The sequence below is a fragment of the Planococcus citri genome, chromosome 1 (genome assembly GCF_950023065.1).
Source record: "Planococcus citri chromosome 1, ihPlaCitr1.1, whole genome shotgun sequence".
Lineage (NCBI taxonomy): Eukaryota > Metazoa > Arthropoda > Insecta > Hemiptera > Pseudococcidae > Planococcus > Planococcus citri.
The window spans coordinates 19,476,862-19,493,371 of record NC_088677.1 but is presented as its reverse complement, the minus strand read 5'-3'; the positions used below and the strand labels follow the sequence as shown (position 1 = coordinate 19,493,371).

The following is a 16,510-nucleotide window of genomic DNA, read 5'->3' as shown; positions in this document are numbered from 1 at the left end:
ATGTTTACAACGTACTTAAAAATGAGAAAAATCGGTTCACATGGGGCTGAGAAAATAATTTTTATTCCATTCCAGAAAAAGGGTGTTTTTCAAAAATGGGATGAGGGGGTCTGGAGATCTGAAACTTTCAATGCGGAAGTTCCTCGTTAAGTACCTTTACCTACCTAGTACCTACCTACCTAACATGCAAATATCAATCCAAAAGCTCACGGAGCCCATTTCTAAAAATTACGTCACTTCGAGTTATCGTAGCGCCACCCCCTTGGGGCTAGGGAGTTGGTTGATAGATCATTCGATAGGTATTTGAGAGGACATACGTAAATGATCACAAAGCTCATTCTACTCGAAAGTTGATATTTTAGAAGTTTTTATCGAAAATCTGATTTTGAAGGGGTGTGATCCACTGTGGGAGGGGTCGGGGGGATTTTAATATGTTGTTCACCACATTACTCTTGACAATATTCACCAAAAAATATTTGATTGGAATAACGAGTATGTGGTTCACCCATTTTCCCCCCCTATTTGACTGGACTATGAGACAACCACGAACGACAGTAACGCGCGCGAACGCTACGTAACTTCCCACGATAGCGCCGTGGACTATCATGCCCAACCCCCGGAAAATATGACGCGTGGTCAGTTTTTATTTTTTTTGACAATGTTGCACCAACTCAAACTCGTTGAAACTTTTATGGTATAATCTTGACTAAATAACGTATTTTAGGAAAAAAAATGGTGACTGTACCTCCGCAACTTCTTTACAAAATGGCCGCTCAAAATTAATTTTCAAAACGCCACAATTTGGTGAAAAATGGTCCGAAAAATTTTGAAAAATAAAAAATTTCAGGGGCTTCCCCTCACCCTTAAGAATCGATACAAAAAAAACGCGAAATTTTTATCTACTTTTGGCGAAACACTGGAAAATAAAGTTTAAAAAACACATTTTGGCCCCTCCCCCCCTGAAAAAAAGGTCTGAGGGTCTGAAAATTTTTTGAGCGTATCTTCTCATCATGGGTAACCTTTGGTGTGAATTTCGTCGAAATCCATTTCTGGGCCCAAAACCGTACCTTATCCTAGTTATCCTCCTATAACCTTTCGAAAACGAAAAGAAAAATATTAATAATTAAAATAAAAATTTGTAAAACAGTCGACAGTTGAAAATCAAAATGATGTAGTGATAGTGAACGACATGAACGGCTGTTACGCATCCCGTGTGCAAAAAGAAAAATCGTGGTGTGGTGTGGTGTTTTGATAACAAATATAATATTAATTCGATATTTTTATTATTACTTATTAGTCATCTTTCATCCTGTTATTCGTGTTCTCGTTGCGAAATTGCGAATTATTAGTTAGTTGTCAAAAAATGAAAAACGTGTAAAAATAGAAAAACGTTACATCGAAGAGATAATGAACAGAATCGACGGAAAATAATCGTGGAACGTCGAACCAGCAACCAGCCACAAGGTGAGTACCGAGCAGTGAGCACTGAGTAGTACCAGTACCAGTTTGCTAGATAGTATTAGGCCTATTGATGGTGTAGTTATAGCCATAGCCTGAAGAAATGCAGCGAAGCAGCGATAGAAATATCGTACGATATCTTTCAGTTTTTCGTTTCCCCCTGTTGCATACAGTATTTGAAACTGAAAGTACCATCGGAATCTTTTCATCTTCTGTCTTATAGATTTTGTTGCAACGATACGAGCTCTACCGTACATAATTTATCATTATTCATTACTCAGTCTGTTTTCATTGTGGAATGTTGGTGCATTTGCTCTATCGAATGTCGTATGGTTTCAGGATTGAGAATTGAGGATTGAGGATTGCGGTCGAATAAATCAGATCAATTTCGGCAGTCGCGGAGCAAAATGTCCGCCGAATATCCGACCACAACTCGAGTGTTGCAGAAAAAACCATCGGGTTAGTTTCATCGTAATTTAGTGTGTAGTACGTTTTAGATACCCTGCATGCAGTGTGCATGAAGCCAATGTACGGGGTATTCTTTACGATGCGAATAATTTACCTACCTATACGAGTAGATTGGGTTAATGATGTACGAATACTTACAATATTCGTATTTTATGGTGTACCGTTTTGCCAACGGTTGTAACGTACTCGTAAATACTTACGTGTTGGTTGTTTTCAGAAAGTGCTTTCAAGCAACAAAAACTTCCCGCTTGGCAACCAATTTTGACCGCCGGTACGGTTCTGCCGACCTTTTTCGCAATCGGTATCGCATTCATACCGATAGGAGTTGCGATTTTGTTTTTTTCCGAAGGCGTAAGTAGCGATACGAGTAGCAATAGCGATAGCGATAGCAACAGGGGTGCTAACCTTAACCGCAAAAAACCGAAAACCCAAACCCAAACAAGATCCATAATTTTAGCCATTTTCAAACCCTAACTGAAAACAAAAACCAAAATTTCATAGGTTTTTTGAAAAACCGTAAAAAACCATAACGAAAATAATGTAGCAGCTTGATTGAAACCGAAACCTAAACCGATATAATTTATTTCAGTTTTCAGTTTGGTTTTTTTTCGGTTTTTTAATTTTTTTTTGGGAGATTTTTTCTAATTTTTGACTTTTGAGACTCAAAAGTCAAAATCCAGGGCTGCGATTATGAACTTTCGTTACAGTTAACGAATTCGTTAACTATTCGTTAACTTAACGAGAGATATTTTCTCACGTAAACTTAACATGGCTTAACGAAAAGTTAACGAAAGGTCACAGAAAAAATATGCGAGTTAACGAATTCGTTAACTGTAACGAAAGTTCATAATCGCAGCCCAGGGCGGCTATTACCGAAATATTTTTGCTTCCGCAATCGCCGCAATCGACGTAATGAGCGTTGCAAATTATTGGCGTTATCTGGAAAAATAAAAAATTTTAATTGTTAATTGGGCTTTTATTAACATTATTGTTACTCAAATATTAAAATAACGCACATTACGCTCAACACGGTTGCTTTTTATTTACGCAAACGACGCAATCTTTTACGTTCATTGCGTTGGATTACGTCGATTGCGGAGGCAAAAATATTTCGGTAATAGCCGCCCAGGGAACTTGATAAATATAATGAACTGAACCTAACGAATTGGGTCCTTGGTTGTTGCTGTTTGGGTTGTGAAGAAATTTTTTAAAAAAATATGTAAAACCCAAAAAAACCGAAAAACGAAACCGAAACCGAAATTTCTGTAAGTAAAACCGAAACCCAAACTGAAACTGAAATTTTGAATTTCAAAACCGAAACCGAAACCAAAACCGAAAAATGTCAACAAAAAAATTGGAGTGAAACCGTAACCTTAATTAAAATAATTATAGTCCGGCATATGATAATAGGAGTAATTGCACCCCCCCCCCCCCCCCGCCGATCCTCCGGGACAACATTTTTCTTAAAGGGGACATCCTAAGGAACATTTTAAAGCAAACTTGCCAAAAAAAAAGTTGGCCTTACTTATAAAATGGCGGCCATTTTGATTGACAGGTCAGCCGAAATCGCAGATTTTGCGTTTTAATATAGGACTTGCACGAACTTTTTCAAACTTTACAGAGGTAAATCGAAATATCTTGCAAAAATTTATCACCTGCCAAAATTTCAAGTGCTAAAGTGCGTTTTTCGATTTTTGGTGAATTTTTGAAAATCGAATTTAGGCCAAAAATGAGGGGAAAAAATCAAAATTTTACCAAATTGACCAAGAAAACTGAAATTTGGGATACACCCTATTTTCGACATGCCAAATCGATTGGAAAAGGTTTCAACTCGTTTTGAGCAGTTCTGGAGCCTCCAGCAGATTTTTGAAACTCGAAATTCCCACAAAATTCCATCAAATTGGAGTTGTAAAGCTAAAATTTATTCTAAAAACCAATTTCAATACGCTACGAAGTACTGCAGGTGAATTTCAAGTCGTTTTGGATCCTCCAGCGTCTTTTTGAAAATTCCTGAAGCCTCCAGCAGATTTTTGAAACTTTAAATGTTCACAAAATTTCATCAAATGAAGATGGAAATCTGAAATTTACTCTACACTCCAATTTTAACACCCTCTGAAGACGACTTCAAGTGGGTTCAAGTCATTTTGGGGTCTCCAGCGACTTTTTTGAAAATTACTGGAGCCTCCAGTAGATTTTTGAAACTTGAAATTTCCCCAAAATATCATCAAACTAAGATGAAGAGTCGAAATTCATTCTGCAAACTAATTTCAATACGCTACGAAGTTGACTGCTGGTGAATTTCAAGTCGTTTTGGATCCTCTAGCGACTTTTTGAAAATTCCTGAAGCCTCCAGCAGATTTTTGAAACTTTAAATTTCCACAACAAATGGAGATGGAAAGCTGAATTTTACTCTACACTCCAATTTTAACACCTTCTGAAAACGACTTCTGGTGGATTTCAAGTCATTTCACAGCATCCAACGACTTTTTTGAAAATTACTGGAGCCTCCAGTTAATTTTTGAAACTTGAAATTTCCCCAAAATATCATCAAACTAAGATGGAGAGTCGAAATTCATTCATGCAAACTAATTTCTAGGGCTAGGATTTTTAAGCGCTATCAAACACGTTTTAAGGGCTATAAAAAAGCATTAAAAATGTAAGAAAAAAGCAAAAACAAGCGCTATCAAATCCTACCATGTTACATATCAAAATGAAGGTTTTTTCAAACCGAGCAAGATACCTCCCTTAAATATATGTACAACTTGAACCAAAATGAACTAAAAGATGAAAAGGAGAAAAAAAAGAAAAAAACTGAAACTAAAAATTTAATAAAAAATAAAATGAAATGAAAATTGAAAAATGAATATGTAGTGAATCTGTTATTTTTCAGCCCTTTTTTAGTTGAACTCCTCTTTTTTTAACAACTATTTTTTTTCAAAAATGTGCAAAAAGTTGATAAATTTTTGTATTTTTGGAACTAATTTCTTCATTTTACCAATTTTTTTACCAAAAAAAGCGCTAACGATGAAAAAAAGCCCCAAAAAAGCAAAATTTCCGCCTTTTTGGCCAAAAATAAGCATTTTAAAGCATTTACACCCAAAAAAAAGCAAAAAAAAGCACTATCAACTTTCACCATTCGCCTCGGAATGGAATGAAACGCAAAGAAAATATATTTATGTCGTATAGGGTGTTGCTACAAAAAAAAAAGCGTTATCATAAAAATCCTAGCCCTACTAATTTCAATACGCTACGAAGTTGACGGCTGGTGAATTTCATGTCGTTTTGGAGCCTCCAGTGACTTTTTGAAAGGTTGTATGACGTTTTTTTGGAAAATTGAAATTTTCAAGCTTCAAAACAATTTGAAAGCACCATGTCATCTGCGAAGTAAATTTCAGGTGTTCATCTCCATTTGATAAATTAATGTTGGGGAAATTTCAAGTTTCAAAAATCTACTGGAGGCTCCAGTAATTTTCAAAAAAGTCGCTGGAGGCCCTAAAATGACTTGAACCCACTTGAAGTCGTCTTCAGAGGGTGTTAAAATTGGAGTGTAGAGTAAATTTCAGATTTCCATCTTCATTTGATGAAATTTTGTGAACATTTAAAGTTTCAAAAATCTGCTGGAGGCTTCAGGAATTTTTAAAAAGTTGCTGGAGGCTCCAAAACGACTTGAAATTCACCTGCAGTACTTCGTAGCGTATTGAAATTGGTTTTTAGAATAAATTTTAGCTTTACAACTCCAATTTGATGGAATTTTGTGGGAATTTCGAGTTTCAAAAATCTGCTGGAGGCTCCAGAACTGCTCAAAACGAGTTGAAACCGTTTCCAATCGATTTGGCATGTCGAAAATAGGGTGTATCCCAAATTTCAGCTTTCTTGGTCAATTTGGTAAAATTTTGATTTTTTTCTTCATTTTTGGCCTAAAATCGATTTTCAAAAATTCACCAAAAATCGAAAAACGCACTTTAGCACTTGAAATTTTGGCAGGTGATAAATTTTTGCATGATATTTCGATCTACCTCTGTAAAGTTTGAAAAAGTTCGTGCAAGTCCTATATTAAAACGCAAAATCTGCGATTTCGGCTGACCTGTCAATCAAAATGGCCGCCATTTTGTAAGTAAGGCCAACTTTTTTTTTTGGCAAGTTTGCTTTAAAATGTTCCTTAGGATGTCCCCTTTAAGAAAAATATTGTCCCGGAGGATCGGCCGGGGGGGGGGGGGTGCAATTACTCCTATTGTCATATGCCGGACTATTAAGGTTAGCACCCCTGGATAGCAATCGCAATCGTACAACTGCATCCGCATTGTTTTAGCGTGTTCATCGTTCAAGACGGTACACCAATTCGATTGTTTCAGGTTCAGGAGAGAGTGGTCGAATACACCGATTGTAATTCTACTACAGATAGCGGCAAACCGGGCAGACCGTGCGCCGAAATCATCGGCGATTCTAGGAATCATTCGATTACCAAGCCGTGCATTTGTAACGTTTCGTTTCAGTTGCCAAATGATTATCCGGTACGAGCATCGTGCGTCTAACCAACCGTATTTGCGCTTACTGTGTACGTTACGATCGAGACTGTTCGGTCGGTCGGTCTTGCCGCCCACCTACCACCGATCGTCTAATCGTTTGTTCGATCGACGACGTTGCGGTTTTCGCGTTTACGTATCTACTCGTAAATTTACGTAGATAGTATGTACTACCTAGTACCTAATTGAAATAATGTTTCATTTGCGCAGGGGCAAGTGTACATTTATTACGGGCTGACTAATTTCTACCAGAATCATCGCAGATATGTGAAATCCAGAGACGACGTACAGCTGCTCGGTAAACTAAATAGTCAGCCGTCTACCGATTGCGCGCCGTACGCGTTTTTAAATTACGGCAATGGCACGAGAAAGCCGATCGCGCCTTGCGGAGCTATCGCCAATTCCATGTTCGACGGTAAGCGCAGCAAGTAGGCTATGTATATTTTCGTTTGTGAAGCGCGACTAGTGAACCGAAGCTTTTTGCGCGTTTTTGCAGACGAATTCCAGCTGTTTTACGGAAATTCCAGCCTTAGCCTAGTACCTTGGGACAGAACGGGTATAGCTTGGCCATCGGACAAAGACATTAAATTTCGGAATCCGCCCGGCGTTCTGAAGGAAGGTAAAGTTACACGATACCGTGTACCGTAGCGTAGCGTAGTGATGTGATGACGACGAAAATTGTGTGGTTGCGTGTTGGTAGCGTTCGCCGAGTTCGCCAAGCCCGTGGACTGGAGAAAAAATATTTGGGAATTAGATACCGAAACCAAGGACGATTCGAATAACGGATTTCAAAACGAAGATTTCATCGTTTGGATGCGCACCGCGGCTCTTCCCAATTTCCGAAAGTTGCACCGACGAGTCGTTCATTCGGAAGCGCCGTTTCAAAACGGTTTACCCAAAGGACAGTACTATTTATTGGTGAATTACTGTAAGTCGATTTCGAAATACTTACATAATTATACATATACGTATTATGTCTATGTACGTACGCCGCGTACTAGCTCGCGTATCGGTAGTTTTGTACGTTAATACGCGTGATTTGTAGCCTTGAGATTTTTGTTTGGTCGTTTCGCAGGGTACCCGGTTAAAGGATTCAAAGGCACCAAAAGTTTCATTCTATCGACGACGTCAGTGTTGGGAGCGAAAAATCCGTTCCTCGGATATTCTTACATCGTCGTGGGTAGTTTGTGTTTAGTGGTCGGAATTATATTTTTGGTTATTCACATCAAATACGGAAAAAGGTAAGTACAAGTACGTCTACGTACGCCTAGTACCTACTCCTACTAGTGGAGTGGCAAATGAAAAAAAAAAACTGCATTTGATGAAAGAAGCGTGAATTTTGGTATGGTGAATTTTTGAACCAAAATGAAGTTTTTAAGACCGGGAGCCACTCGAGCTCCCCCCTCCTTCGAGGGGGGTGGGGCTTACAATTTTTAAAATTTTCCTGTGGATAGAGTTTTAATCAGAAATCCAATATTATGGTGTCTGCTGTTAGATATTGATCAGCACTTTCTATTTTCACCATTGAAACCATCGCCCCCCTCTCCCCCTTGCGTGGGGCTCAGCCCCCTAAATTGTGGATCTAGAAGACGTTGAGACTCGGAAATGTTATTTTGTGAAAATATACTAAGTGAAGAGTACAAATAATTTTGGTGGTTCATTTTTTGGTTCCCTCCCCCCTCTGCCCCCTGTGGCACCTTAAAACTTGAAAAACGCGCAAAATTGCCGCTTTAATGACAAAACATGGTGGAAACGGTGAGCTAAATGCTAATTCTTCTTGAAACTGGTAAGAAACATTTATTGAAAGCATTACGTAACGCAAAAAATGACGACTCTCCCCTTTACGCGCCTCCCTCAACCCCTAATTGCAAAATAAAATATACTGGTCAAAATTCCATCAGAATTGAAATATTAAGCCAGTTACTATTCAATATTGATCGATATGTTCCGCTAAAAGTGCCGGAATCATCGCATACCTCCCACCCCCTCATGGGGGCAGACCCCTAAAATGTGGAGTCGATGAAAAACCCACTTATGGAACTGAAATTCTGTAAATATGTACTTCTCTCGTCATGTGAATATATTTAATGGTCCATTTCATCGATTACATTCATCACCCCGCCCCTCCCCATTTATATACCATTATACAAAATTTGATCAAAAAGTAACCCCTCCTGCTTTCTTGCACGCTCCATAGAAAAGTTACAGAAGTCGTTGTACACTTAAACGGTATGTTTGAGATCATTGTGAGATGAAAACAAGCGAACCTGTGTCCAATAACAGGGTGTCCAACAAAATTTCAAAATGAAAAAGTAGGACTTGAAGTAGGACTTTTAGCAGTACTTTCAGCAGGTCATTTTTCGAGCACTTATGAAATTTTTGAAGGTGGAAGGGGGGAAAGTCAAAATTTACATTTTAGTTTTTAGCTGAATTTTTGTACAAAAATTTTTTTCCTGATGATTTCAAACACCTTATGATTTTATTTAAACAAGTAGAATCCAAAAATATAACATTTCACTCCAATTTTTCGTTTTATTTTCTTCTCATCAATTTTAAAAATTGATGAATATCATATCATGTTCGCTTAAATCAAAAACTCGAATTCTTCTGGTTTGATTGTAAATATTTCATGTTATTATTTGCTTCCAAATTTTGAAATTCGAATAGTTTTTTTGTTGAACAATTGAAAATGGGAAATGGAAAAAGAAAATCAAATGGGCCCGAGCAATGCGAGGGTAAAAGCTCTAGAAAATTAGTATTCCAGGAGGTATAAACACGATTAAATAATTCGAATGATATTTATTTTTTGAAAAATCCAAAATCAAAAAAGAAAAACAAACGGGCTTAAGCGAAGCGTGGGCAAAATCTCTTGGAAATCAGTACTTCGAGAGGCATAAGAACGATGATATTCGAATTAGGATTTTTTTAAGAAAAATTTAAAATTAAAAGAGAAAAACAAATGGGCCCGAGCGAAGCGAGGGCAAAAGCTCTCGAAAATCAATATTTCGTGAGGTATAGACACAACGGTTTTTTTTTTGTGTGTGTGATGAGTTACTAATACTTATAAAAAGTTGACTATTTCGCTTCAAAATTTTCAAAATTTTAATGATAATTTTTTTTGGAAAATTTGAAATGGAAAAAAGAAAATCAAATGGACCCAAGCAAAGCGAGGGCAAATCCCGAAAATTAGTATTTTGAAGGGTATGAAAACGATATTTTCTTGTATGATATATGGAGAAGTTTATTATTTTTGTTTCAAAATTTTAAAAATCCGAATGATTATTTTTAAAAAACAAAAAAATTCAAACTTGAAAAAGAAAAACAAACAATCTTGAATGAAACGAGACCAAAAGCTTTCAAAAATTCAATTATGTTTTGAGAAGTAAAAATAAAACATTTCTTTATGGAGAGAGAGTTTATTTTTCTGATTCAAACTTTGAACATTTTTTCTTGAATTTGAGGGGTTACTTTTTGATCAAATTTTGTATAATGGTATATAAATGGGGAGGGGCGGGGTGATGAATGTAATCGATGAAATGGACCATTAAATATATTCACATGACGAGAGAAGTACATATTTACAGAATTTCAGTTCCATAAGTGGGTTTTTCATCGACTCCACATTTTAGGGGGTCTGCCCCCATGAGGGGGTGGGAGGTATGCGATGATTCCGGCACTTTTAGCGGAACATATCGATCAATATTGAATAGTAACTGGCTTAATATTTCAATTCTGATGGAATTTTGACCAGTATATTTTATTTTGCAATTAGGGGTTGAGGGGGGCGCGTAAAGGGGAGAGTCGTCATTTTTTGCGTTACGTAATGCTTTCAATAAATGTTTCTTACCAGTTTCAAGAAGAATTGGGGAGCTCGAGTGGCTCCCAGTCTTAAAAACTTCATTTTGGTTCAAAAATTCACCATACCAAAATTCACTCTTCTTTCATCAAATGCAGTTTTTTTTTCATTTGCCACTCCACTATACACCTAACGAAGCTAGCAGCCGCTAGTCGCGTGATCCGGATTTTTAGGTAGGTACGATTTTGTTTTCATTTCCTCGTTTCGTATTTTTGCCGACAGCACCGTGGAAGTGGTTAATGTTACTCCGACTACGTCGTACCAATGAGTCTGCCAACAGTTTTAGCCTACCGCCAGCCAGCCAGCCAGCCTACCAGTTACGCACCGAACGAAGCGAAAATGACGCGTTTTCAACGTACGAGTAATTTGTCGCCGCAAAATAAGCCGCGCGATTGTAACGAAAACGGTGATAATAAAATTAATCGCTTATACATACGTATAAGTACCTACTCGTGTTTTCGCTTTACCACCGTCACGTGTGTTTTACATACCTCGAACGCGACGACATACACTCGATGTTATCGCATTTTGTAAGACTCGAACTTTTGTTTTGAAAAAGTCTAAAACTAGTCATTTTGCACCGCGGTCACGCGGTTGCGCTTGCGGTTCCGACTGCTCGTTTATGTCATCTTTTTTTCTCTCTTCTTATTCTTCTTCACCACGAATCAGCACTCTGCAGCACTCTGGCGGGTTTTCACTTATTCCCTGAAAACAGCGTTGGTTTTAAGCACATACGTCCGCGTTTATCATCGTTCGTCTCATCTAATCGGTAATTCTCGGAGGCGGGATTAATTTTATTAAAATTTTCACCTATCGAGAAATACTCGAGTATTTAATACGAATACCTATAGGCTACGTGTAGTAGGCCTACGAGCTAGCTTACGCAGACTGGCGAGAATACTCGTACGTATTATGGCTGAAAAAAAAAATCAAGCTGGCCAGTATCAATAACAATACGTGATACGTGATACGTGTACGTAGCGAGACCCAAACGCAACGAGAAATCTACTTACTACTAAGGTATTTCATAGTGTCACTTTGATGTCTCATCGCCCATCGGTGTTACCAGCTAACGTAAGCCTATTGCGGTTACCTATACCTACGTGTATTTTAAGTTGTCCGATTATCTTACTACACTCGTATTTGATTTGTGCGTTTTGTACATACCTATTTGTGATGGCAATTCCTTTTGCATACTCCCAACGATGTCTGAACGAGCCCAGCACTCGTGTTTGTTTTGTAATTATAGTAATATACTCGTAGTACCATTGTAATATTGTAATATTGTTACCGTACAGTGCGGCGCGGCGTACTCAAAAATATCGACCACCCCGACGAAAGAATGTTGTTTTTTTTTTTTTTTGTCTAAAAAATATGTAGGTACTCGTACTGGACACTGGTAGTTTGGTAACGTGGAATAGTTGATAGATGCGTGTAATTGGACGAAAATGTCGTCGTATTGCCACCAATCCATCGCGACGCAACGCAAAGCCTTTTTTGCGGGATGTTGGATTTTTCTGCTCGCACTGTACCTAATTACGTTACGTAGGTACTAGGTACCTTCAAACAGTTCAAACATAAATGTAAGACGAGTACAATACGTAGACGTACTATACGAATGGATACTCGTATGTACGACGCACGTAACGTACCTATACCGATTACCGATTCGTCGATTACCTACCTGTACCTAGATCTACCCGTCCACACTCTACATCGTGTATTTCTTGAAAAAACAAATAAACGTGTAATTGCAACTGGTCTGTTTTCCATTATTCACTCGTATTTGGTTGCCGGCTTCGGCGTTGTTTAGTTACCTTATGAGGGTTGAAAAATTTTACATAACCAAGGGGGAGGCCAGGGTTTGAGATTTTTTCTTTGAGTCGTTCTAATGAGGATTGAAAAATTTTACGTAACCAAGGGGGAGGCCAGGGTTTGAGATTTTTTTGTTGAGTAATTCTAATGAGGGTTGAAAAATTTTACAAAACCAAGATGGAGGCCAGGGTTTGAGATTTTTTTGTTGAGTCGTTCTAATGGGGGTTGAGAAATTTACGCAACCAAGGGGGAGGCAAGGGTTTCAGATTTTTTTGTTGAGTTGTTCTAATGAGGATTGAAAAATTTTACATAACCAAGGGGGAGGCCAGGGTTTGAGATTTTTTTCGTTGGATTGTTCTAATGAGGATTGGAAAATTTTACATAACCAAGGGGGAGGCAAAGGTATGAGATTTTTTCGCTGAGTTGTTCTAATGGGGGTTGAGAAATTTACACAACCAAGGGGGAGGCAAGGGGTTTAGATTTTTTTGTTGAGTCGTTCTAATGAGGGTTGAAAAATTTTACATAACCAAGAGGCAGGCCAGGGTTTGAGATTTTTTCCTTGAGTCGTTCTAATGAGGGTTGAAAAATTTCACATAACCAAGGGGGAGGCCAGGGTTTGAGATTTTTTTGTTGAGTCGTTCTAATGGGGGTTGAGAAATTTACACAACCAAGGGGGAGGCAAGGGTTTCAGATTTTTTTGTTGAGTTGTTCTAATGAGGATTGAAAAATTTTACATAACCAAGGGGGAGGCCAGGGTTTGAGATTTTTTTCGTTGGGTTGTTCTAATGAGGATTGGAAAATTTTACGTAACCAAGGGGGAGGCAAAGGTATATGAGATTTTTTCGCTGAGTTGTTCTAATGGGGGTTGAGAAATTTACACAACCAAGGGGGAGGCAAGGGGTTTAGATTTTTTTGTTGAGTCGTTCTAATGAGGGTTGAAAAATTTTACATAACCAAGAGGCAGGCCAGGGTTTGAGATTTTATCCTTGAGTCGTTCTAATGAGGGTTGAAAAATTTTACATAACCAAGGGGGAGGCCAGGGTTTGAGATTTTTTTGTTGAGTCGTTCTAATGGGGGTTGAGAAATTTACACAACCAAGGGGGAGGCCAGGGTTTGAGATTTTTTTGTTGAGTAATTCTAATCAGGGTTGAAAAGTTTTACATTACCAAGAGGGAGGCCAGGGTTTTAGATTTCTTTGTTGAGTCGTTCTAATGTGGGTTGAACAATTTTAAGTAACCAAGGGGGAGGCCAGGGTTTGAGATTTTATCCTTGAGTCGTTCTAATACGGGTTGAAAAATTTTACATAACCTAGGGGGAGGCCAGGGTTTGAGATTTTTTTGTTGAGTCGTTCTAATGAGGGTTGAAAAATTTTACATAACCAAGGGGGAGGCCAGGGTTTTAGATGGTTGAAAAGTTTTACATTACCAAGAGGGAGGCCAGGGTTTTAGATTTCTTTGTTGAGTCGTTTTAATGTGGGTTGAAAAATTTTACGTAACCAAGGGGGAGGCCAGGGTTTGAGATTTTTTCCTTGAGTCGTTCTAATGAGGGTTGAAAAATTTTACATAACCAAGGGGGAGGCCAGGGTTTGAGATTTTTTTGTTGAGTCGTTCTAATGGTGGTTGAGAAATTTACACAACCAAGGGGGAGGCCAGGGTTTGAGATTTTTTTGTTGAGTAATTCTAATCAGGGTTGAAAAGTTTTACATTACCAAGAGGGAGGCCAGGGTTTTAGATTTCTTTGTTGAGTCGTTCTAATGTGGGTTGAACAATTTTAAGTAACCAAGGGGGAGGCCAGGGTTTGAGATTTTATCCTTGAGTCGTTCTAATACGGGTTGAAAAATTTTACATAACCTAGGGGGAGGCCAGGGTTTGAGATTTTTTTGTTGAGTCGTTCTAATGAGGGTTGAAAAATTTCACATAACCAAGGGGGAGGCCAGGGTTTGAGATTTTTTTGTTGAGTCGTTCTAATGGGGGTTGAGAAATTTACACAACCAAGGGGGAGGCAAGGGTTTCAGATTTTTTTGTTGAGTTGTTCTAATGAGGATTGAAAAATTTTACATAACCAAGGGGGAGGCCAGGGTTTGAGATTTTTTTCGTTGGGTTGTTCTAATGAGGATTGGAAAATTTTACATAACCAAGGGGGAGGCAAAGGTATGAGATTTTTTCGCTGAGTTGTTCTAATGGGGGTTGAGAAATTTACACAACCAAGGGGGAGGCAAGGGGTTTAGATTTTTTTGTTGAGTCGTTCTAATGAGGGTTGAAAAATTTTACATAACCAAGAGGCAGGCCAGGGTTTGAGATTTTTTCCTTGAGTCGTTCTAATGAGGATTGAAAAATTTTACGTAATCAAGGGGGAGGCCAGGGTTTTAGACCTTTTTGTTGAGTCGTTCTAATGAGGGTTGAAAAATTTTACATAACCAAGGGGGAGGCCAGGGTTTTAGATTTTTTTTGTTAGTCGTTGTAATGAGGGTTGAAAAATTTTACATAACCAAGGGGGAAGCCAGGGTTTTAGATTTTTTTGTTAGTCGTTGTAATGAGGGTTGAAAAATTTTACATAACCAAGGGGGAGGCAAAGGTGTGAGATTTATTCACTGCGTCGTTCTAATGAATGGTTGAAAAATTTTACATAACCAAGGGGGAGGCCAGGGTTTTAGATTTTTTTGTTAGTCCTTGTAATGAGGGTTGAAAAATTTTACATAACCATGGGGGAGGCAAAGGTGTGAGATTTATTCGCTGCGTCGTTCTAATGAATGGTTGAAAAATTTTACATAACCAAGGGGGAGGCCAGGGTTTTAGATTTTTTTGTTAGTCGTTCTAATGAGGGTTGAAAAATTTTACGTAACCAAGGGGGAGGCCAGGGTTTTAGATTTTTTTTGTTAGTCGTTGTAATGAGGGTTGAAAAATTTTACATAACCAAGGGGAGGCAAAGGTGTGAGATTTATTCGCTGCGTCGTTCTAATGAATGGTTGAAAAATTTTACATAACCAAGGGGGAGGCCAGGGTTTTAGATTTTTTTGTTAGTCCTTGTAATGAGGGTTGAAAAATTTTACATAACCATGGGGGAGGCAAAGGTGTGAGATTTATTAGCTGCGTCGTTCTAATGAATGGTTGAAAAATTTTACATAACCAAGGGGGAGGCCAGGGTTTTAGATTTTTTTGTTAGTCGTTCTAATGAGGGTTGAAAAATTTTACGTAACCAAGGGGGAGGCCAGGGTTTTAGATTTTTTTTGTTAGTCCTTGTAATGAGGGTTGAAAAATTTTACATAACCATGGGGGAGGCAAAGGTGTGAGATTTATTCGCTGCGTCGTTCTAATGAATGGTTGAAAAATTTTACATAACCAAGGGGGAGGCCAGGGTTTTAGATTTTTTTGTTAGTCGTTCTAATGAGGGTTGAAAAATTTTACGTAACCAAGGGGGAGGCCAGGGTTTTAGATTTTTTTTGTTGAGTCGTTCTAATGAGGGTTGAAAAATTTTACATAACCAAGGGGGAGGCCAAAGTTTGAGATTTTTTTCATTGAGTTGTTCTAATGAGGGTTGGAATCGGCGTACCACCATACTGTAGGTGCCTGTTACAGTTTCATAAAAATTGATCTGGAGGCGAAAGGAAGCATCCTATCCTACAAAAATTTCAAGTAAACAAAGTTGTAGAGAATTAAATTAAATTTCCAATCGACATAATGTCGTTAGTTTTTTCCTAAAATGCTAAGTTTTTGATTTATATTACATAAAAGATGAATTTGAATGTAAATCAAGATCAGCTTATAGAAAAAAATTGAGCTGGAGGTGAAAGGAAGCATCGTACGAAAATTTCAATCAATCAAAGTTGTAGAGAATTAAATTTCCAATCGACATAATGTCATTAGTTTTTTTCAAAAATGCTTAGTTTTCGATTTAATCACGTTAAAAGATGAAGTTAATGAAAATCAAAATCAACTTATGGAAGAAGGGCCTCCGACGCGAGTTTTTAAATCTCATTTTTTTCGAAGATGTGGATAAATTATTTGGCAGGTGATGGTCAATACTTGTTGCTGACACTTCAAATAAAAAAAAACACCAACCACAAATCAATACGTTGCGACGTTGCGTAGTTTTTAATTGGCAACAAAAGTAAAACTTTAAAAGCGTTTTTCTCAAAACTATGTTTTTTTTAGGAGGCCCTTCAATTTTGAATGACATGATGGGATTTCTGAATTACGTCAATGGTTCGAAAACGAATGATGTCCATTGGCCTTGCGCATGCGCTGTGTGAATTTTTCGCATGCGGTTTTCGGTGTGATAAAAAAGTGTTATCACTCCATGAATTTTGAGGATTTTATAATTTCAGCGTAAAATTGTGCAAATTTGTGGTTTAAAACGAGTATTAGATACCCTAAAGTAATCCGATTCCGTT

General features: G+C 38.0%; 1 protein-coding gene across 2 annotated transcripts; it reads left to right on the top strand.

Moving 5' to 3' along the window:
• Window positions 1–1,249: 1,249 nt before the first annotated feature.
• CDC50 (cell cycle control protein 50A) lies at window positions 1,250–12,062 on the top strand. Of its 2 annotated transcripts, none has more exons than XM_065370311.1 (9): window positions 1,250–1,464; window positions 1,805–1,917; window positions 2,144–2,277; window positions 6,279–6,437; window positions 6,660–6,864; window positions 6,946–7,068; window positions 7,150–7,377; window positions 7,525–7,690; window positions 10,528–12,062. In XM_065370311.1, exons 2-9 carry the CDS (start codon window positions 1,866–1,868, stop codon window positions 10,571–10,573), a joined length of 1,113 nt encoding a protein of 370 aa, XP_065226383.1. In that variant the 5' UTR covers window positions 1,250–1,464; window positions 1,805–1,865; the 3' UTR covers window positions 10,574–12,062. The 2 variants fall into 2 exon arrangements, with proteins under 2 accessions (XP_065226383.1, XP_065226382.1); XM_065370310.1 differs by having other exon boundaries at window positions 1,798–1,917.
• The last annotated feature ends 4,448 nt before the right edge of the window (window positions 12,063–16,510 follow it).